General features: G+C 37.3%; 1 protein-coding gene across 1 annotated transcript in view; it reads left to right on the forward strand.

The window, feature by feature from the left end:
- git2a (G protein-coupled receptor kinase interacting ArfGAP 2a) overlaps positions 1–23,073 on the forward strand; it is a 71,669-nt gene that overhangs the window by 37,056 nt on the left and 11,540 nt on the right. Inside the window, 8 exon segments of the mRNA XM_039771788.1 lie at positions 2,277–2,349; positions 2,784–2,881; positions 9,831–9,942; positions 10,289–10,431; positions 10,758–10,907; positions 13,978–14,102; positions 14,104–14,224; positions 17,899–17,988. Coding sequence (XP_039627722.1) covers positions 2,277–2,349; positions 2,784–2,881; positions 9,831–9,942; positions 10,289–10,431; positions 10,758–10,907; positions 13,978–14,102; positions 14,104–14,224; positions 17,899–17,988 — 912 coding nt within the window.

Consider the following 23,073-nt stretch of genomic DNA (forward strand, 5'->3'; position numbering starts at 1 on the left):
AGATTTGATCTCAGAATTCTTTATCCATGAGGCAGCAATGATAACTTCTGTTAGTCCTCATGTCCGTAAAGACGTCGTTGTGTATAGTGTGTTGCGGCTAAGAAACCTTTCTTGGGGAAAGGCAACAAGCAGGAGAAATTTGTCCAAAATTATAAGTCCTTCATTATATCAAAGAGAAAGTAAATATTTAGCCGTCATGGTCTTGCTGTACTGCACAGCCCTAAGTCTATAATGCCATGGGTCTTCATGTAATTTGGACATTTCAAATTTGTACTCATCGCTCCATAAGATTTCATGTCATTGATTGTCACTTCATGCTTTGTGGTCTTTTGCATTGTAACAAAGGCACTATATTGTGCCCGACCCGACACAGATTGGACACGGGAGGCACGTATAAAAATAAATAAAATTTTATTTTCTTCAGCTGGAGGGGTACGTCTTCCTCGTGTCCCCCAGCCACAACACAGTCCCAAAGCACAAAGTACAACACCAAAACGCCCCTCTCTCTTTCTCTTTCTCTTTCTCCACCATTCCTCCACAAGGTTTGTCCTCCTTCCACCTCACTCTGGCTGCTGAGTGGTGGTTGCTGGCTCATTTTATGGCCCACCCAGAAGTGCTCCAGGTGCTTGATCACCTGTTTCCGGTTGCACCCACAGGTGGGGCTGAAGATTTCGTCCAGCTGGGCTCAGAGACCCATGCCGCACCCCCTGTCGGCCACCCCTGAATCCCCACAGGGATGTGGAGAACTCCATCTCCCATTAAGCCCTGCGAGAGACTGAGGCACTGCTCCAACCCAGGGGGGTGGCCTGCACTGTCCAGGGCTGCTCTCCCTGAATACCCATCGAAGGGGCGTCCCGTCCGCCACAGCATGTAAGAATCTCTCCTGCTTATTGCCTTTTCCCAAGAACGGTTTCTTAGCTGCAAAACACCATACACAGATATGAGGACTTAGGAATTAATGCTATTACAGTGAGTTTTGTGACTTGTTCAGGAAAATGTGTAAATATCTATTATAAAAAAAATCCTGTGGGAGGGAATGACTTGGAGATGATACGTGATCTTCACATTAAGATCACGGAAGACAAATGAAAGACCCGCAAGACGAAAGATCGCGGGGATATAGAACATGAGATTCTTGTAAAACACGCCCTATTTAAAAGCAATATCAGAGCACGACCAGCAAAAAAAAAATCAGTAGTGTAAAGGCACGCAGCACACACAGATACAGAGCTCTCGGTGTATATAAAGAGTATAAAGAACAAAACGTTATAAATGCAGTGTCGACGACTAAAAGATCACATTAGCGCAAACAAAAGGAAATTAATCATCAGGTCCAGGTGTGATTAAAAAAAAAAATAGCAGGGCAAAGCGAGGTCAGAAATAAAAGGCAGAGCAGAAAACAAAGTTTTTTTGAATTCACATCATTCAATGCACAAAGCGTAGATGTACACAATAATGGAACATACGGTATGAGAATATGTGGTCCCGCAACCGTTAAAGCAACGACATGTTTAATTTCAAAGAAAACATAATTTGGTCGGATGTATATTTATGATCACGGAGAAGTGATCACAATGCGAGCAGCAAAGACACGAAGTGGCAAAAAGAAGAGCGGCTGTACAGGCTTTAAAATGATCGACCCCCGACTTCACAACGTGAGCAGCGTTATACGTCCTGCAAGAAAGAGATTTAACCACGCCTGGGGCCAGAAATAAAGGACAAGTATTGTTTTTACAACGTCACACGAGACAAGGCAGTGAGCCATCATTTAAAACAAGTCCACAGACATCTAACCTAGCAGATGTTGGATTGCATTTGGTAGACACGCATCATGTGCTCCCAGTTCTTAAAACAACAACATGTGACAAGCAGAAGAGGCAGCTCGCAAGCAGCAAAAAGACAGCAGATGATCCGACAGCATATCCTTAGCGAGCCCCCTTCTCACCCCCAAACAACGAGAGCAGCATAATACGTCTGGCGAGAAAGAGATGTAACCACGAAAGGGGCCGGAAATAAAGGACAAGTATTGTTTTTACAAAAGTTTTTATAGTAAAAGTGAAAATAATGCATATGTAACAATTCCCATGAAAATAACAATCTCTTTCAATTGTATATCTGGTAAACTGAACACGGGGGTGAGCGAGTGAAGCCCCTTAGTTAATTCATATTTTAAACCCAAACTTTCAATTCTGGTTAATTTTCCCTATTATGCTTAATGTATAAGTGTTCTGAATAAAAGGTTAACTATCATGATCTTCCTTTGGATTGTGTTGTAGCTCAGTAACCATTTGTTTGAAGAACTTGCCATGGATGTGTATGATGAAGTAGACAGAAGGGAAACTGATGCAGGTTAGTACATTTGTAAAACAAAGATGTAATGCACCTGGATAATATATTGTATGAAGTGCAGTGTTTTGTGTGTGTGTACCTTTTTAGTAGAATGAAAAAAATCTGAGTTCACAGTGTTGTGGAGAAAACATCTTCAGAAAAAACTACATAAGTAGTCAGAGTAGACTTTATTACTCAGTATAGAAAACCATTGCAGAGCACATAAATCCTGTCTCAGTTCAATGAAGTGGCTCAGGGCGAGCCTCATATTTATTACAATTTTGTACCTCAAAATATTCTCACATGAATTTTGTATTCTCAACTCTTAATTTCTGTTTATGAATATGTCATTTAAAATGCACAAAATCTAATTATGTAATATTAACACTATGTTTTATGGGCTTCTAATTTTATGTGCACAACTTTTAAATGAAGTAACATCTTTTATTTTGCAGTGTGGCTAGCAACACAGAACCATAGTACACTTGTCACTGAAACAACACTTGTTCCATTCCTTCCAGTGAACCCAGAATACTCCTCCACAAGGAACCAGGTAACACCTTATAATACATTAATTTATGTGATTTATATGCAGTGACTTTGGCACTTTACTACTTCCAGGTAATAGGAGCATGGAAGTGCAAGGTTATTCATTTAGATGGTCAAAAATTATACAGACTGAAGGTATTAACCCATCTTGGACCACAGATTATTAAATATCTAGTAGATGTTTAAAGGGTGGATTACAAGTCGTCTTCACTATGCTTTGTTCATTTATCACCTTAAAACAAAGTGCCACTATGTCTGAAGTCTTAAAATTCCATAGGTAATTTCCAGATGCTCATTCATTTCAGATAAATAGTGCCTCTTTGCCTAAAATTAAATCATTATGACTACTTGATATATTTATTTTTGCTGTCAGCAGTTTCTCTCTGCAAGTGAGCAGCATAATATCAATTTTTAGTAGTATGGATATGGTGAGAGAGGTCATGCAGGTGGGTGATAGGTGTAACAGAGCGAGATTCAGAGGACAGGAAGATACGGATAAAGATGATCCACTGTGGCAACCCCTATTACAAATGTGTCCATTTAATTACTGGAAAATTTAAAAAGATATTTGGTAAGACTGTTTTCTCATTATAGTTTGGTGCATTACTAGCTTCTAACTCGTTTCCAGCTTCACCATATTATTATACATTCATTCACAAATTATATCAAAACTACATTCCTGGATATGCTTAACTTGTAGGAGTACTGGAATGTTATATATAAAGTAATGCTGTTGATTTTTTTTTTTTTTCCTCACTATTGTAGCGAGGATGTACCAGCATTTTGAAGTAGGTTTGAATGTGCTTTCTGCTCCTTCTAGTATCCCTCTGGAGAGTATTTTAATTTGCCTGAAACAGTGGTCATTACCAGTCTGTTAACCTCTTTTCCAAAAAGATTTCTTTAATGGTTTAATAGTTGTGGACGCTGGCCCGGACACACACAGACGGACATCGATGTTTCACCCAACACACTGTTTATTTTACAAATATTTTACAGTTCACGTACACGACTCACCCCAGTGCCTCCTGCACCGATTCCCCCAATGTCCAGGCCTCTCAGTTCCACTGCCTTTCTCCTGGCCGCCTCTAGTCCTCCCTCCAGCTCCGTCCTCTTCCACCTGACTTCTGCCGATGACTGGAGGTAGGCCGCCCCTTAAATAGGAACCCGGATCGGGCTCCAGCTGCTTCCCGGCATTCCTCTGTAGCCACGCCCCAGTGTGGCGGAAGTGCCAGCTGTGCACCCGGAAGCCGTCCGGGTGTCCCCTGTCGTCTTCCCCCCAGCACTTCCGCCACACCAGGAATATTCTCCGCTCCCACCAGGAATATTCTCCGCTCCCAGGATATTCAGGCACTATCATAATATTCAGGATGTTCAGGCACTGGGGTGCCGCCTGGCGGTGGCCACAGGTCCCTACAGGGCTGGGTTTCCAAGCCCTTCACCCGAGGCCCCCAACATAACCAGGACGGATGCCCCCTCGCGGTCTGGAGGAGGCACAAGCCCTCGTCCGGTCCTCCTGGGAGCCCGGCCGGGTACCACATAGTTTAATGGTGTTTAAAAAGGGTATTGGATTCCTGGGTGATTAGTTGGTACTTTATTGGTTTGCTAATCTTTTTTAGGGTTTGTACAGGTCCTGGGAAACCTATAATGCAATGAAAAATTAACAAACCAATCCAGTGCCTAGAGTTCCTTGAAATACTAAAAAAATGTACTCAGTTGTCATGGAATATTTTAAAGTATTTTTGTAATAATTACATTTCATGAGATGAAACATTCAATATTTCACCAACAAAACTTCCACATCTCACGTGACTATCTTGTTTGATGACCTTGCAGATTATTATAACCTTGCCATGTGTTCTGTGTGCGAGTATGTGTGTGAACTGGTCAAAATATGTAGTGACCATTAGCCTGTTCATTGAATTATTTGTATTGAGTTAGCATAAAGTAGCAAATAGCGAGAATAGTTTACACTGTGACATGTCACTGATATATTGTGCAATCAAAATGCCAAGAAAGTGCGTGTTTAGCTTGAAATGGTAGGAAATTGCAGACTACAAAGAGAGGTTTCAACAAGAATTTGAACAAAATGTGCTTTCGTGATATCTTTGCATTTTTGCTTGCATGCACCATAGTTTACTGAGTTGTATCTGTAATTTGCCTTGTGTACAGTATGTAAGTGCATGAGTGAGCCCTGGTGCCCTGTTTATGGTTTGTTCCTGCAATTAATATTTCATGTTGATTGGCATAGGCAAGCAAGTAAGAATTTTCACTGTACTTTGTACAAGACACGAAGGACCCTATAATCCTATGCTGTGAGGTAAATTTATGTAAGTAGGTTTGGGAATTTTTGCTTTTAAAAGCATGAACGAAAAGCTTTCTCTTTGTCAAAAATTCTAAAAAAAACTTAATTCATTAATGTAAATGTACCACCAATAAAATAAGATGATATAGAACATTTTCACAAAAATTATGTACAAATGTAGTATTAGTAATTGTATGATTCCTAAAATTAGTAGTATGCATAAATGTAAGTAAGGATGTTTCCCAATGAAATTTTAAATGTACTGCACTTTCCAAGAATACCACAAGATGGCACACATATTCTGCTGAGCTCATTTTATTTTAACCCTGGTAAAGATGATGAAGTGGTTACATTTTTGACTGCCAGCTAATGTGTTTAATTTTGGAGAATTGGAGTTGTGTGCCTTCTTCAAGTGCAGTTTTACTTCATATAGTATCTAGTGCAGCTAGAATGATTGCAAAGCTGGCCATAATGTTTAATTTGTTTCAGAAGTATCAACCAGAATAAATTTAAATTTCATGAACAAAAAAAAACAAAAAAAAAAAAAAACATTTTGTAATCTAAAACAATGGATTTGACAGGGCCAGATGTGGAATGCAGTAGAAAGAATGTTCTCTTGAGTTAATGTCATAGAGGTTAGAGGCCTCAAAAACAGGAAATGTGTTCTGAGAATATAAAGTTCCTTCTAAGCATATCTGAAGAAGATAACTGTAGAGAGTGTTTGGATGACTTCAGAAGTGAGTTTGGATTGAAATGTGAGTAGACTTTGCTATGCTGTTATATTCAAACTGAAAAGAAAGCAGCTTCCCATAGGCCTTAACTGTTCACCTTTTCTAGCAGTATATCAGGTAGAATATAAAATCCTGAGGTATACCTGATAGTTAAAGTGATGATTGTATAATTTGCAGTCTAGGGCATGTTCTTTCCCTCTGTGTGTGGGTATATGTTTTTATGCGTGTAAATAGCATTATATACAGTGTGTTTATATCCATCCATCCATTTTCCAACCCGCTGAATCCGAACACGGGGTCACGGGGGTCTGCTGGAGCCAATCCCAGCCAACACAGGGCACAAGGCAGGAACCAATCCTGGGCAGGGTGCCAACCCACCGCAGGACACACACAAACACACCCACACACCAGGGCCAATTTAGAATCACCAATCCACCTAACCTGCATGTCTTTGGACTTTGGAAGGAAACCCACGCAGACACGGGGAGAATATACAAACCAAGGTTATTATAGTTAACGAAAACTAAAATCAAAACTGAAACTATTATTAAAAAAAGTTTTCATAAACTGAAATAAAATAATTAACAAAACCGAAATGAAAAACTAAAACTAAATAAAACTATTAAAGTAGCTGGAAAGACTAACTGAAATAAAATAATAACTTACTAAAATATTTTTAGTTTTCGTTTTTGAATGAATATTCTTGCCGTTAGTCTTTAACCTTTGTAAGTTTAACTCTAAAACAGAATTTGTGGTGACAGAGCAAGCTGAATACGGGTGTGTAAAGCGTGTGAAATAGAAAGCAATTTACGTGCTGCCTTTCTTTGCGCTTGTTGTATATCAAGATGTAATTGAAACGGCTGAAATCAGAATGTGCTGGTCAACAAAACATTTACCATATGGACAGAAAAATCACAAGTGAGTAACTTTTCAGTTTATTTCTCATGTGACTGCTTTTTGTCGACAGCAATTCACCTGCCACTTCGCACAGGAGAAATCGTGTTTACTTTCTCATATACAAGGTATAGAAAAAGTATAATAATCATGAAAACATTCAACCTCGATATTTTGATGAATCTTGACGTTATAGACCTACCAGAGTCCAAAAATACCGTTTTTTGAAATGGTATGTGTGCGCAAGTGTGTCTGTGTGTATATAAACACGATAACTCAAAAACGCAACTAGATAGATGGATGAAATTCGGCATGTGGTTGTTACACTACAGTTGTAGATGTGTATTTGGGCCAAATACATCACCCGGAAGTGGTACTTTACCTGAACACATTTTTTTTTTATTCATGCAGCTGCAGAGTCCGATTTATTCAACTTTACTTTTATAATAATTGTTCAGTATATTATTAATTTGATTTGATTTGTTGTTGACGGTTCCTTAACGTACATAATATAAAAATATAATAATTCTTGTGGTTTACACCTCAAATATCCATCCCCATATCCAAGTATACAAGAAAGTGTACGGGTGACCACTCCTGGTTTTTTAAAATAAAATGGCACTGATTGAGCGACTGACTAGGTCATCATACAAGATCAGCATATTGTTGCTGACCAATCACTTTTGCTTTAAAAACATTGTTTAACAATGAAGCGACACAAACAAAGGCAGGTAGGCTAAGAGAGTCTGCCAAGTGATGAAAAACTAAACATACTATGGGGTTTTATGTATTTATTCTATATTTATTCATTTATCTTTTTTAGTTCATATTCTCAACTCAAAATACCTGATATTGTGAAAGTAATCCATTAGCACAATTATATTTTAAAATATTTGTCTTCCTTTTTTCATGTTTTCTCTTTCTGTCAATATAGATAGTTGAAATATCATATTCTTTAAGTTCTTAACATCAACCTCATTGCATATAGGGGATTTTTCCTGCCTTACATCCAAACCTGCTGCAGTAGGCTCCAGGTTTCCTGCAATCCTGCTCTGGATAAACAGGTTTAGATAATGTATATATTGTTCTTACTCTCAGATGCTATCTCTGTCGTTTTATGCCTATCCGTACTTCTATTACCTGCTTTTGCTCTGTTCATTATGGGTTTACTGTCCTTTATTTTGGGCTATTCAAGTCTCACTGCCCCTAACCTTCACACTACATGTTTGCTGTTCTTTGTTTCCCTCAATAATACTAGGTGGAGTCTGCACACTGATTCAAGTCTAAGAGCCCTGTTCTTCCTAAGCCCCAGTGATTTTCATGAGAAAATATTTTAAAACTTATAAAATTGTTCATATTCACAATTTGGTTTGGATTATGCTTGTTTTTATCAGACAAAATCAAAACCAAATTGTACACCATGTAGTGCAGTAAGCTTCCACTAACATTAAACTCGTATCCAAATCTTATATGTACAGTTCTATCTGATTGTGACACAAAACTAAACTCTGTAGGAGCTCCATGTCATAATTACTAAAACTAAAACTGAAACTAATAGATATAAAAATAAAATAGAAATGTCTTTGTGAAATAAAAACTAAACTAAAACTAAAAATACACGATGAAGTAAAACTAAACTAAATTTCCAAGTAAGGTCAGAAAAAATATAGAAATAAAAACTAATATAAAAAGGCAAAACTATAATAACCTTGATACAAACTCCACGCAGGGAGGACCCGGGAAGCGAACCCAGGTCTTCTAACTGCAAGGCAGCAGCACTACCACTGTACCACCATGCCGCCCTAGTGTGTTTATATAGGCCTAGGAAAGTTAACCCGTTAATTTTTGTGATTAATGTGGCCAGTTTAACACATTAAAAGATATTGTGACATCCAGGGCAGGCAACAGGCAATCACCTCCTACTGGTGTTCATTTTTTTTTTTACTTATACATACTGACACAGATGTAGTGGAGTTTGGGGATGGTGTTATGGCAGTCCCCAATGCTAGAGAAATCAAAATTGCATTTTTTTGTTTGCGTTTTTTTTTTTTTTTTTGTTATTCACATTTGTGTAAGAAGGTCAAATCATTGTCAAACCATCTAAGTGCAAAATAAGTTATCTTTGAGTGGCACTAAAACCAAAACAAGTCTGTAGTGTGTCTGTATTTAACTTGCCAGTCTGTCAAGTGGCTTGCAGTGCTGACTTCCCAAATATAATGACAAAATACTATGAAATAGAAGTGTAATGATTATCCCTACCCTTGTTCAAATTTGTAATATCTTTGGTAATTTATGTAAAGAATGCAACCTGACCAGCCAAGTAATGTACAGTGTCAGTTTTTAAGCGAGATAGCTGCTACGGAGAAGTTTCATGTCCCAGAAGCAAAGGTGTACAGCAGTGTTTTCCAAGTATTTTTCTGTGGTGGTGCACTTTTTTGTATCTTAAAAAAATCCCAAGGCACACCACTATTATACCAACTACAATAATATTAAACGTAAAGGTCAGGTCAGGACCCAGGGCACTACACTATTATTGCCACATCGCACAATTTTAATTTATGCTCAATTAATTTGTACTTTCAATTAAATCAGTTGTTTCAGCCATTTAGTTTTACTTTGACATGTATGTGCTATGCCAATTTGAGAATTAACACAAGATTTTTTTTGTTATTTTTGTAGGTGTTTGATACATTGACCTTGTTTTCTTATTGCCGCCTTTTCACCTTGCCTTTTAGGAAGGCATTAAAGTTCAGGTTGAACTTTCTCAAGTAGTATTTTGTTAAAAGCTTAGATTTAAGGTCATTGTTTTAAGGTTAAGCTATACCATTATTTTTTTTAATTCCTTTGTGTTGATTCTACATTATTTTTGTGATTCAGTGTATATTTACTTAATGATTTAAGTACTTATTTTATGATTACATATTTTAATCTTAGGTGTGATTAAACGCAATTAATTACATACAATGATACAATTAAGTAGTTGATTGTACGTAAGTTTATGTATGTATATTGTATTTATTTTTCAGGGGAGGCAGAAACTTGCAAGATTTAATGCTCATGAGTTTGCTACACTTGTAATTGACATTTTAAGTGATGCCAAACGTCGACAACAGGGAAACACCGTTTCAAGTCCAAAAGGTAAATTCTGACCATCAGCCAGAGTTGTTAATTGAGTTTTCTTTAAACTAGTTTATCAAAATACCCATGTTCTGTCCTGCCCTGTTACGTTCTATTCTGTTATGCCACCTGTCCATCTTATCTACTCCTCTAAGGCGACAGCCTGTATGTGGAAAGTTTGAGAGAACTATCTTGAAACATTACTACTAAGAAAAGTTTAGTAGTCTGTTGGACTGGTAATATTCTCAAAACTACAAGTTTGACAGGAAATCTTCTAGTCTCAGACTAGCACACTGATGCTAGTTTTATTTTAGTTTTTTTTAAATCATCATCTAAGTGGATGTTTTTTAATCTACTTGTGAGCTAGAAAACATAGAGCTGGTTTTGAAGAATATTGGTAGCCGGCATGGAAGTGAAAGCCAAGACAACGATCAACCTGACTATGACAGTGTGGCTTCCGACGAGGACACAGATCACGAGCCAACAGGAGTGAAAGCCAGTCGGGCAAAGGTATGAAGGGTATGCTTGTGGTGTTCATATTTTTGTTTATATTTTTAAAATATAATCAAAATATACAGTTCCATTGTTCCATTCCTTTGTTGAGTGAGGTTTTAGGTATATATGTGTATATAAAGGAGAGTCTATTGGGGTGTGTGCTAATTTTTCATTCTGTGCTCAAGGTAGAAAGACATGCTGTTTAATTAAATGACCACTGTTTGTTGCAATGGTCTTGACCACCTTCGGCCTCTACTACTGTATGCCACTGAGAACATCACTTGTCCTTGGATGTATGGTTTCAAAACATTAATTTTATTCTCCTTATTTTTCTGTTCTAGAGCATGGATTCAGACTTTTCAGATGGTCCAGTTTCTGTGCAGGAATTCATGGAGGTTAAAAATGCATTGACAGCATCAGAAGCAAAGATTCAGCAGCTTATGAAAGTGAACAGTAACCTGAGTGATGAGCTCAGGCTCATGCAAAAAAAGGTACTTTCAGAGACAAACCATGGGGTGTCCAATGTACAGTCTTAGCGGTGGGATTTATGAGGAAAACAGGCAGCTAATATTACAGACCTCCAAATTTTGAAGAGCTCCTTGGATTGCCATCCCCATTTAATGATTTGGTCATAATGCATGTCAATGCATGTATGTCTAGACATAAGTGTGTTCTTCTAAACATAAAGGACTAAAAGTGTTTGTACTACAGGGTGCATGCTTAATAGTGTATGCATACATAAAACATAATATTTTACTGTTTGTTTATTCACATTTTTAATGAGTGTTTTTCATCTGTGCATTCTCTTCAGAGGTTTCTTTCTCATGCATCTCTGAATAACCTGTCGGTCTATCCTCCTTTCACCAAATATTGATATGTATAGTGTGTGGGGTGATTTTACTTATTTATTTATTTTTGTAACTTTCTACTGGGGACAAGAATTGGGCAGTTACCATACCTTTCATTGCAGTGCTACTTTTAAATAAACTCCAAAGTAAACTGAAATTCACAACCTGACATCTAAATATGTAAGTTAGAAAACATAAAAACATATACACTTGTAAACCTGTCTTTGAGTTAACATTAACCAGCCATACATTTGCAATTGTTGCATCTCATTTTCACATATTTTTCAGTAAATGTTTTCATACATTTAAATTCTGAAGGATTTTTTTCAGCTGAACAAAAATGTTACATTTTAGGTTCTTTGTAATAGAAACAAGTTACCAAGCATTTCTGGGTAGAGTTATAGTGAGATTCAGCTTGCTGTAGGGTATTTAAAAAAAAAAAAAACAACTTCCAGCAGTATAATTGGTTGGTTGAACAATCAATCCCAGTGAGTTGATGAAAAAATAATATGTTTCTGGCTTATGTGTTCCTGCTTGGGGGACTTAAACTTGTGCAGGGGTGGGTAACTTGATCTCCCACTACAATAGCCTTCAGACAGGAATGAGAGCTGAAATTACAGGACAGAGCACTATTAAGATGTAAGGGAAGATAAGGAAGGAAACCATAGTCCTTTGTGCCAATTAATAAAAAAGAAAGCATTTAGACAATCAATACAGATTGGATTTTTACCCCAAGCTGCAAAATAGCAGTTTGTATTTGATTGACTCAAACAGGACATGCTGATAGTTTTTTTTTTTTTTCAGGAGATCGAGTTCCCTTTGTGAATTCTCAGGTTGCAGACAACCTGACAGCTGTGCTACCGTCCAGACAAGCATTTTCAGTCATTCTCTGGTGCCCTTTCCACCCTACCTTAATGCCTTGTGCAGCAGCGTAAAATGTTAGCTGGTTTACTTGTTAAATACATAAGCGTTATTTAAATGATGCTGCCTTTCAAAGCTTGTCTATGATATTTTAAAGGTTGCATTGCAAATTAACTACTGCAACTGATACACCAATAAATGCTGAAATCTGAAGGAAAGTATTATAAACTGAATTATCAAGATGTATTTTTTAAGCTCTTTTATTCTTCCCATCATTTGTTTTTTTACTATTACAAACATCACTGCTTATCTTTTGTCCATATACCTGAGAGTAATCAAGTCAACAATATGCTAACTCTTTGGAAGGTTATTTTTTGTTCTCTGCCATTCAGACACAGACATGGTTAAGATTAACAGGCTTACTGAGATCAACACATATTTTTGTCTTTGTACATATGCATATGTCTTTGATCTGGCACTGTGTGAACTTACAGCTGATCAGCATATAAAGTAAACTGGCCAGTTATTGTTTTTCCATTTATCTTCTTGATGAATGAGAGTTGCAGTGATGCATATGAACACTTGTAGAATCTGTGTAATGTTTGTCTGCCAGTTGTGCTTGGCTGTCCTCATATGTATTGTCTACCATGCTTTAATAATTCCATTGCAGCCATTTTCTGGGGCCTTGTAGCAATGCTGTCACCCTCTTTTTGTCAACCAGTTTCAGTTCCCTTGGCCAATTGGCATTTAATAACTCAACAGGAGCAATACACAAAGTGCATGATGAGGGTAATATTGAAGTTTTTTTTTTGCCTTTTGTCTTCCTTATTTAGTTCAGTTGAGTTTAGTTTATTCTTATAAAGGGCATTTTATTGTCTTAAGCTTCATAATCAAAAGACTTTACAAATGAAATATAAGAACAAAAAAACAAACGCCATGGTATGTTTATGAATGTTTCAGCCTTACTTGTGGCCCCAGATGCAAACAAAAACTCTTTCATGATAGCATCCTTGTGTTCCTGCTTTCTTGTGCACTCTTCTAAAAGCATGGGGTTGTGTTTTTTATGTGTCTGTATATGTATGTACGTGTATGTGTGTAATATATGCACCCACACACATACACGTACATACTTTGGCAAGAAACTCCCCACAGACTCATTGAGTTGTCAAGTATTTGTACAACACATCAGAAACTTGATGTTGGACAATTCAGGCCTTGGCCTATTTAAGGAGACGGGAGTGGGAGGATCATTTTGAACTTGCTGTAGTATACATACATTTTACAAAATCGTTTCCAAAAAGATGCATTTTCCTGTCGTCATGGGTTTCTTCTACTTTGAATAAATAGAATGATGTCTTCAGAAAAGACAGTATATGACCAATAAATTAAATTATCTGAAATGTATTTTACAATTATGTTTAGAGCAGTGCCATTTCATAAGAAGGCAGTAGCTAATCTAGATCTACTGTGCTTCCCTTTTGGGTACTGACATAGCTAAGATTATATAAGAAAAGAACCTGACATTTTTTAAGTTTTATAAATTATGCACACTTTCTTCTATCTATGGTGTTAATAACCTCTAAAGAAAGATTTTCTATTTTTCTGATGCTGCTTATAACATTAAGGGATTAAGCATTAGAATGACCATTCAGCCAGTCTTGTTAGGATGTACGAGTAGTTAAGAGGTCAGACTGGACTCCATTAAGAGTAAGATTATAGACATTGTGGTAATGCTCTTAGGTATTCGACAGAATCCATGTATAACTGATATGACTGAAATGGGAGGGTGCCAGGAGACTGGCCATTATCAAAGTAATGCACTTTTTAGCGTGTTGCTGACCGTCTCTTCCAGCTTCAAACGCTTCAAAGTGAGAACACGACGCTAAGGCGGCAGGTTACAGGCAGTATCTATCAGGTCCCAAGCGCTTCAGAGTACCCAGAATCTTCCAGTCCATCTGCCTTGAAACGGCGGCCGTCCGCGAGGTAGCCGCTCCATGTCTATGTATGAGACAGGCTCGGGTCAGAAGCCCTATCTCCCCAAGGGAGAGGCCACCTACCCGGAAGAAGGTATAACCAGACTCCAGTCATTCTCACCACATGTAAGTAAAATTCCAAATTGCTTCTGCTCTTCTCTTTTGTGTGCCTCTGTTTTCTACTAGGTTAGATTGTGTGTGCATTTTCCCCTCTCTGCTTTGTAATTAATTTAATAACACATCAGATTTGCTCTGTTCTCTTTCCTTGGTTCTTAAAAGTAGCAAATAACCAGGCCAGAGATGTAGAAGGAAATGTTTTGCCAAGCTGTTAAGATCACACATTAAGATGCCATTAAATGCTTGTAGTGGAAAAAAGACAACATGACCTTATGATTTTCATTCTCAAGTTTAGCTCAGTTAGTGTTAACTCAAATAGTTAATCAGAGTTTCTCAATGTAGGATGGCTTAAAATGAACAAGAGTATCCAGGAACATTTGAAAACATGTTCAAAACATTCTATTTTTTATTTTTTTACAGACTTTGTTTCAGTTTTCTGAACAAGAAAGAATATGTGAATTTTAAAATGTGTCTTCTTTGATGGACGGGTATAGCAAATGTTGCATATTGTACAGAACTGTTAAAATATGTCAGTTTTGTAATTCACCTGACTTGACCGTCAGCAAAACTCCAGTAAAGGCTTTTGAATTTAGAGAGCAGTGCACTGTTTAATGTACTTTATTGATGTACAGCAAATCAATATTATAATCACATACATTAAATGTTTCAGGTACTAATTTATGGTGGATTGTGCTTGTATTTGTATAGATCGAAGATAATTTGAATGCAAAAAGTATATTAATTAAAGCAATGGTAGTAAATGGGTAAAATTCTTAAAGTTGTCACTCAAATGTGAAATTGTTAATTCACTTCCTTAAAGCAGGATATGATTGACTTTTTTTCATTGTATGGGCTCGGGCATTTTATTCCCAAATGTATAGTCAATTGTAGACAAAAACTAAATTAAATGTGAACAAGTTTATTTCAGACATAATTCAGCTTTAACCAGATGTTTGCTGATTTTACTGTTTTATTAGGATGGGGAAATTGCCCCTTAATTTAAGACTAAAACCTGCTGAAACTGTAAATAAGTATTTTTTTCCCTTACTTTAGAATTGATTTTCTTTACTTAATAAAAGTGTCCAATTATTGAAGACCATGGATTGAAATTGCGTTTGAATGCTTGCTTGTATCTGTGTTTTGGTAAAGCCAATGGAAATCAATGATGGGTGTTGGGTGTCCAGTTGGGTGCACATTTTATTTATTCATTTTTTTTTTTGCAGCTGAAGCAGTGACAGGTAAACTAATTCCCCCAGTGAATAGGGAGTATGAACTGAACCAGGAAGGTTGTACAGTTAAGCAAAAATAAAAGAACACATAGTCCTTTTGAAATACATTTCATTGGTGCATCAAACTGCCCCAGTGCATTTTATATTATTTCATTGACAAATAAGACCAGAGGCGATCCAGTAGATTTCATGTAATGTGCAGTTGGTTTATTTGCATTGTCAACACAAATGTGTGATACAACTAGAAGAAAAATAACAATCTAAAATTAGTTCTTATGCTTATTTACTGCAGTGATGGTAATCTTATTCTAGGCATTAGTTATTTATAAATAAGTGTCAGTTTTTGCCATCCCCATTTCTTGGAGTTAGATTGCACACACATACAAATATCTGTAGAGTGAGTGCTAGGCTAGTGCTAATGTAGGTTTACTTTCAGTTGCTGCACAGTACTTTGGTACTGTCATACAGTGGAGGAAATAATTATTTGACCCCTCACTGATTTTGTAAGTTTGTCCAATGACAAAGAAATGAAAAGTCTCAGAACAGTATCATTTCAATGGTAGGTTTATTTCAACAGTGGCAGATTGCACATCAAAAGGAAAATCGAAAAAATAACTTTAAATAAAAGATAGAAATTGATTTGCATTTCATTGAGGGAAATAAGTTTTTGAACCCCTACCAACCATTAAGAGTTCTGGCTCCCACAGAGTGGTTAGACACTTCTACTCAATTAGTCACCCTCATTAAGGACACCTGTCTTAACTAGTCACCTGTATAAAAGACACCTGTCCACAGAATCAATCAATCAAGCAGACTCCACACTCTACAACATGGGAAAGACCAAAGAGCTGTCCAAGGATGTCAGAGACAAAATTGTAGACCTGCACAAGGCTGGAATGGTCTACAAAACCATTAGCAAGAAGCTGGGAGAGAAGGTGACAAATGTTGGTGCGATTGTTCGAAAATGGAAGGAGCACAAAATGACCATCAATCGACCTCGCTCTGGGGCTCCACGCAAGATCTCACCTCGTGGGGTGTCAATGGTTCTGAGAAAGGTGAAAAAGAATCCTAGAACTACACGGGAGGAGTTAGTTAATGACCTCAAATTAGCAGGGACCACAGTCACCAAGAAAACCATTGGAAACACATTACACCGCAATGGATTAAAATCCTGCAGGGCTCAAGGTCCCCTGCTCAAGAAGGCACATGTGCAGGCCCGTCTGAAGTTTGCCAATGAACACCTGAATGATTCAGAGAGTGACTGGGAGAAGGTGCTGTGGTCTGATGAGACCAAAATAGAGCTCTTTGGCATTAACTCAACTCGCTGGGTTTGGAGGAAGAAAAATGCTGCCTATGACCCCCAAAACACCGTCCCCACCGTCAAGCATGGGGGTGGAAACATTTTGCTTTGGGGTGTTTTTCTGCTAAGGGCACAGGACAACTTAATCGCATTAACGGGAAAATGGACGGAGCCATGTATCGTGAAATCCTGAGCGACAATCTCCTTCCCTCTGCCAGGAAACTGAAAATGGGTCGTGGATGGGTGTTCCAGCACGACAATGACCCAAAACATACAGCAAAGGCAACAAAGGAGTGGCTCAAGAAGAAGCACATTAAGGTCATGGAGTGGCCTAGTCAGTCTCCGGACCTTAATCCAATAGAAAACCTATGGAGGGAGCTCAAGCTCAGAGTAGCACAGAGACAGCCTCGAAACCTTAGGGATTTAGAGATGATCTGCAAAGAGGAGTGGACCAACATTCCTCCTAAAATGTGCGCAAACTTGGTCATCAATTACAAGAAACGTTTGACCTCTGTGCTTGCAAACAAGGGTTTTTCCACTAAGTATTAAGTCTTTTTTTGTTAGAGGGTTCAAAAACTTATTTCCCTCAATGAAATGCAAATCAATTTCTATCTTTTATTTAAAGTTATTTTTTCGATTTTCCTTTTGATGTGCAATCTGCCACTGTTGAAATAAACCTACCATTGAAATGATACTGTTCTGAGACTTTTCATTTCTTTGTCATTGGACAAACTTACAAAATCAGTGAGGGGTCAAATAATTATTTCCTCCACTGTATATAAGGTCATATTCTATTGTCTGTCTTTGTATTTCACAACTCCTGCTTCCCAAAAATAACACCCGAGACCTAAAACAGTTAAGGATACCAAAGCTGGACAATTAACTCTTGGTCATCAGTTTTCCAGCAGGGACTTGAGCTGCAGAGGTGGAGTGTGCAGTTTTGTAACGTGGCTCCTCAGTGTATGATCATCAAGAAGCTGGGATGAGGGTACAAAATTACATTTGTAATGTTCCTAATATCATTGGATCTGTTTGGTGGTATTTTAAATTATCAGTCTTGCCATTCATTCATCCATTTATAGTATGTTTTGAATTAATTTTGTATTTGTTTTGTTCTTAATATTGAATTTTTTTTTTTTTTAACCTCTTTCCAGATTGGGAGGAGTGCTTATGTGAGCGCCTCTTCATCTCTCCCATCCTTCCCTTCCTTGTTATCCTGGTCACGGGATGAAAACACCCGAAGGGTTAAGTACCTTCTCGCTTGATCTGTCCTTCCTTCTCTAGAGGACATTGATCTTGCCAGAGCCATAGTCCCATCACCCCTTACTATCTTTTCCCCACAGCATGTTCCATCACTCTTGCCTTGCGGCTGTGTTCACCAGCTCATTCATACCTCCATCACTGTTCATTTTCTAAATGCTTTTGTAATCAGGGTGCTATGAGTATCAGTATTGATTTAACTTCATTTTGAAATCGGAGCAAGAGAAGGCTGGTTTTTGGCTTCGGGGAAAAAAGGTTATATGCTAATTTGTCATTTAATATTACATTATTCTATAGTTGGTGAGCTGTACATTGAATATGTCATATTTAGCTTGATGCATTGCTGAGTACAGTAGAAATTTCAAATGATAAAGCAAACGCCCTCAGTGGATTGTCTGGCAGAAGGATAAAGCTTACAATTAAAAAATGGCTACTTAGCTGGCAAATATAACATTCAAAGTAAATCCCATATGGTTAGGTATGTTTGAGTGTCCTGTGATTGGCCACCCATCCAAGGCTGGTACCACCTTGACTGTGATGTTGCCAAAACCATCCTGAATTGGAATAAGCAGGCACAAAAACGGTTAGATGGAAGGCTGTAAGGATGAACTATGTGTCCTTACTCCCTGTGTCCCGTACATTTTAATTTTCAGTGTATTGTGACAAAGACCAGGTCCCATCTTTTCCTTCATGTCTCAGTTGAGATTTTCACAGTCTGCCATTTCAGTAAAGCTTGAAAAACTTTTTTCCATTTGGGATTTGTTTTCTGCAACAAACATTGAAACTGCTAAACATTACATCTTTATATTTGTTAATGTTTCACTATTGAACACAGGTAATGTACGCCCATTGTAAATGATGTGTGAAAATATTGCGGTACATGCATGTTGTGCTTCTCAAGGTTTTGATTACTGTGTGTTAAAGCAGAGTGGTGTACTTTTCAAATTTAGAACAAACTGATTCATTATGATCAGCTTATTTGTTCATTTTATTTTACTGCACACCCTTGGGGTCTTGTGCATGTCTCTAATCTCATGACAGCTTGGCAAGTGCTGCTGGTTTAAGCCCAGAATCAAGTGCAGCCTTCAGTCAGTGCAATGAATAAATCCGCATGTAAATGCATAACAGAAACCTTTAATTACTAAAATGTCAACATAAATACAGTAGGAAAGGTATGTCAATTGTCCAGTGCTGTACAGAAGCAGATATTGTACACGTCTTTAGTGTGTGGCATGTTTTAAGACTCACCAACACGCCTCCCAACGTTGCAATCGGGACTTTAGAAGTGTGTTTCTTTGCATTCTTATGATATTTGTTCTGTTACCTGAGTATAGAAGGGTACAATGTTCGTGCCTGCACTGCACTATCAATGTGCCCCTTGTGTATTTATTGTACATTACCACAGCACAAAAGCTTAATGGCTTCCATTTTTTCCAAAATGGACACTGACAGTTGCTGCATAATGAACGGGGCTTAGGGGGCTAACATCTTTGTGGTCCTTCCACTTGACCACATTGTCATCATTATCACTTGATTCAAGTAATGGTTCAGTTTAAGTTTGTCGTAAAACTGTTTTTTTGCTTCCTCAACATTTTTGAAGGGTCTGTTTCATTAATGAATATTGATCAGTTACCATATGTTATTTTATTCACTAGATGCCAACAGAATACTATTCTGAGTGTTATTTGGGCTTAACACTTTATATTGGATCATAACAGCTTAACCCAAGAGACAGTTTGTGTTTTCTGATTTAGTTAGTCATTGGGGTATGAGACAGGAATAAATGAAAGTACATTGTACTGATGGTTTCCATAGCCTTTGTGCTCTGAAGCTAATCACATCCCTCACTTCTAGTGCTTAGATAAATTTCACACTAACCTGCTTCCATTGCTTAAATACTTTTGCAAATGCATTCTGACTATACATGGAATTTTATATTTTTTTGGACTTTCATTGAAATGTTCTATTTAAAAAAAATGTTTTAAATAAGTTTATATGGTGGGCGCAGAAAGTTTCATCCCAGCCCACCAATGCCAACACAATTTGCTATAATAAGAGTCTGAAATTAAAATGCATTGAAGTTGAATTTGTGTTAATGTTTAACAACTCAAACTTTAGTGGGCAATTATCAAATGTTATAAGTTTAAACAAAAATACGAAGCTGAAAAATTCACCTATCAGTGCTGCATTTTTAGTCCTTCCTAATTTGATATTTGGTAGCAGCTCTCTTTGCAGCAGCAACAGGGTAGTTCATTTGTGTTTGTTATAAATAGTTTATCATGTTTTGTAGGTTTAATATTTGACACTATTCATTTCATAATTACTTGCAATTGTTGCAGGTCATTTGGGGAGTCACAGTATACAAGTCATTTATTCCCACCAGGTTTTCTGTGGGCTCACTTTCCCAGTTTAAGCTCCTACGACTGAAGAGCAATCTCACTTCATCATGTTGACACCACTTTGCTTCAGTGTGGTGATGCTATGTGTATGTTATGAGTTCTATGAGTTTTTTTGGGTTTTTTTTTTTTTTCTTCTAATGTCACCACACAATTTTTGTGTTATCAGAAAACAGAATTCTATACATCTTCTTTATAGAAACTCCTATATCCTTTGTCTTGCAAACTCAAAGCAATGTTTAATATATGCTTTCTTTAAAATATGGCTATCTCTATGCAATTCAACAATAAAACCCAGATGGTGCCGCCATGACTATGATTTTAAGCCCTTTATTCCTTCTCTGTCCAGTTGTCCTCTTGACTGACTGTTGAGTTTTGTGGGACATCCTGCGCTATGAAAATCCTGGGCAAATTTATATGTCTTTAATTTTCTGACAACTGATTGAACGGTTCCTTAAGATTCTTAGTGCCTTTGAAATAATTTCTCTCTCATGTGAACATTGTCTGCCAATAAACTCATCTGTCTTCATACTGGCATACGATGTCACACATGCAGGTGTAATTAACCTTAAAGAGGAGAAGTGTCCGTCTGAAGGATTAAGCACACACCGGTGGATTCACAATGGATGGTTCAAAACGGAAACAGAGGCAGTGCTTTTTTAATGATAGGAAATATTAAGGGGTTAATTATTTTCAAAGCTGTTTTTTTTTTTTTATATTTTTGTCATAGAAATACGTAATATTTTGATGGTCATAATTATGTATTGTTAATGTTCCAAAAAAATGGCAAATTTAAATGTGTTGCAACATTTATTTGTAACACAGCAAATTGTGAAAGTAGCCTACAGCAGAGGGAATACTTTCCATACATGATAGTCACTTGGTTTATTATGCCAAGAAAGCCTTGTAATATGTATTTGATAATATTTAATAAACTTGATCACTTTTTTGATTGATAAAGACTATATAGTCTGCAACAGGATGCTGACATGACAGCTTAATTACAGACATTTTCCTGAACCATAGCTCAGTCTATCATCATCTCCAAATTACAGACTAAGAATAAAATGGAAACCAAGCCTTCTGTTTAATTTGCTAATGTCTTCCACATAAACAAACCTCGGAGGAAAGAGGCGTTCAGTCCTGGTCTCACATTTTGTTCAGACTGATTTGTTAATTAGAATCCAGTGAATTTTTTTTTGTTTTTTTTATATAGAACTTGCCATTTAATGAGAGATTCTGCTTCTTTAACCAGTCATTATTCTGCCCTGTCGGAAATTTTGCTTTTCTAAGAAAACCAACAGAGTGAGCTGGGAGGATTAGTGTTCCTCAGGCTTTCTACTAGTTCTTCTGCAAAATATTTTAATAAAAGCCCCAACTTAACAATGCACACAGATTTAACTCTTGGTTAACTACTTTTTGCATATAAAAATAATAAAGAAGTGAATTAAGATAATCAAAAAAAGTTTTGAACATTAAGACTCCTGTGACATAGCAGTAGGATGTGTTTCAATAAATTTCAGAGAGGACTGATCATGCTGTGGAGTAGGCTGCCTGACTTTTAAAAACACTTGGACTAAAACCAGCCTCAGTTTGAAAGTTCAAAGAAAAGCCTACAGCATGCAAGACCACACCTGACCAGCCTGCTTTAACATATCACCTTCAAAATATTTTGTTAAAAACTCTATTCTACAGTTCTGCTCCAGTTCCACTTAATTGTTTCAAAAAAGTGAGCTAATTTTGCATTCATTCATTTTATTTTTATAGACAAGCTGCTAATTGTCTCACTGCAGCAAGCCTATTGCTTTGCATATTACAAGCTTAAATAGAAATGGGTGGAGAAGAGGGTCAGGAGTGATTTGTGACAGATGGGTGGATATCAGCAAGAGTGAAAGGGAAGGTCTACAGGACGGTAGTGAGACCAGCTATGTTATATGGGATGGAGATGGTGGCACAGGAGACAGAGCTGGAGGTGGCAGAGTTAGAGATGTTCTGATCCGCTGTGACAATCCCTAATGAGAGCAGCCAAAAGAAGAAGAAGAAAAGATATTGTAGCATAAATGCAATACATCAGTGTTACATAGCAATGAGAAGGGTCTTGGAAACTTGAAGGATGGAGTATTCAGGAATTATATTAGTGCACATTATAGCAACTTTATACTGCAGAATAACAAAGTGTAGGAGAGTATGAAGGCCTACTAAGTACATCACTCCTATTAAAGTAAGAGCTAGCTGAGATGTCCGTGTGCTGCCCAGTGATCGAGGCACAGTACAGTACCTTCTTAGCTCTGTGAAACACAAAAAAAAGATCTATATATTGGCAGCCACCATCCAGTAGAGTTCAATGTTTTGAGTGAACTGTGCTGAACTATGTTTATTTTTCCTGAAAATAATGGTTCTGCAAATATTAAAAATATATTGTTTAACTTAGACTGTTTATAAAGGTCCTGTTTGACCTTGTTTTTGTATTTGTGATGGAGAATGTTCATTTTGAACCTTTATCTTGTAATCAAGCTTATGTATGACAGCAATGCATGTGCAGATATAATTTTGTTTGAATTATGCCTCACTAGGAACCCACTTCAAATGAAGACCTAACAGCACTAAACTATCTGCTTCAGCAGGTTTTGATGTTCTCATGACTAACCTTGCTGCATCAAAGTTATTAACAGC

This window comes from Polypterus senegalus, chromosome 12, assembly GCF_016835505.1.
Source record: "Polypterus senegalus isolate Bchr_013 chromosome 12, ASM1683550v1, whole genome shotgun sequence".
Taxonomy (NCBI): domain Eukaryota; kingdom Metazoa; phylum Chordata; class Cladistia; order Polypteriformes; family Polypteridae; genus Polypterus; species Polypterus senegalus.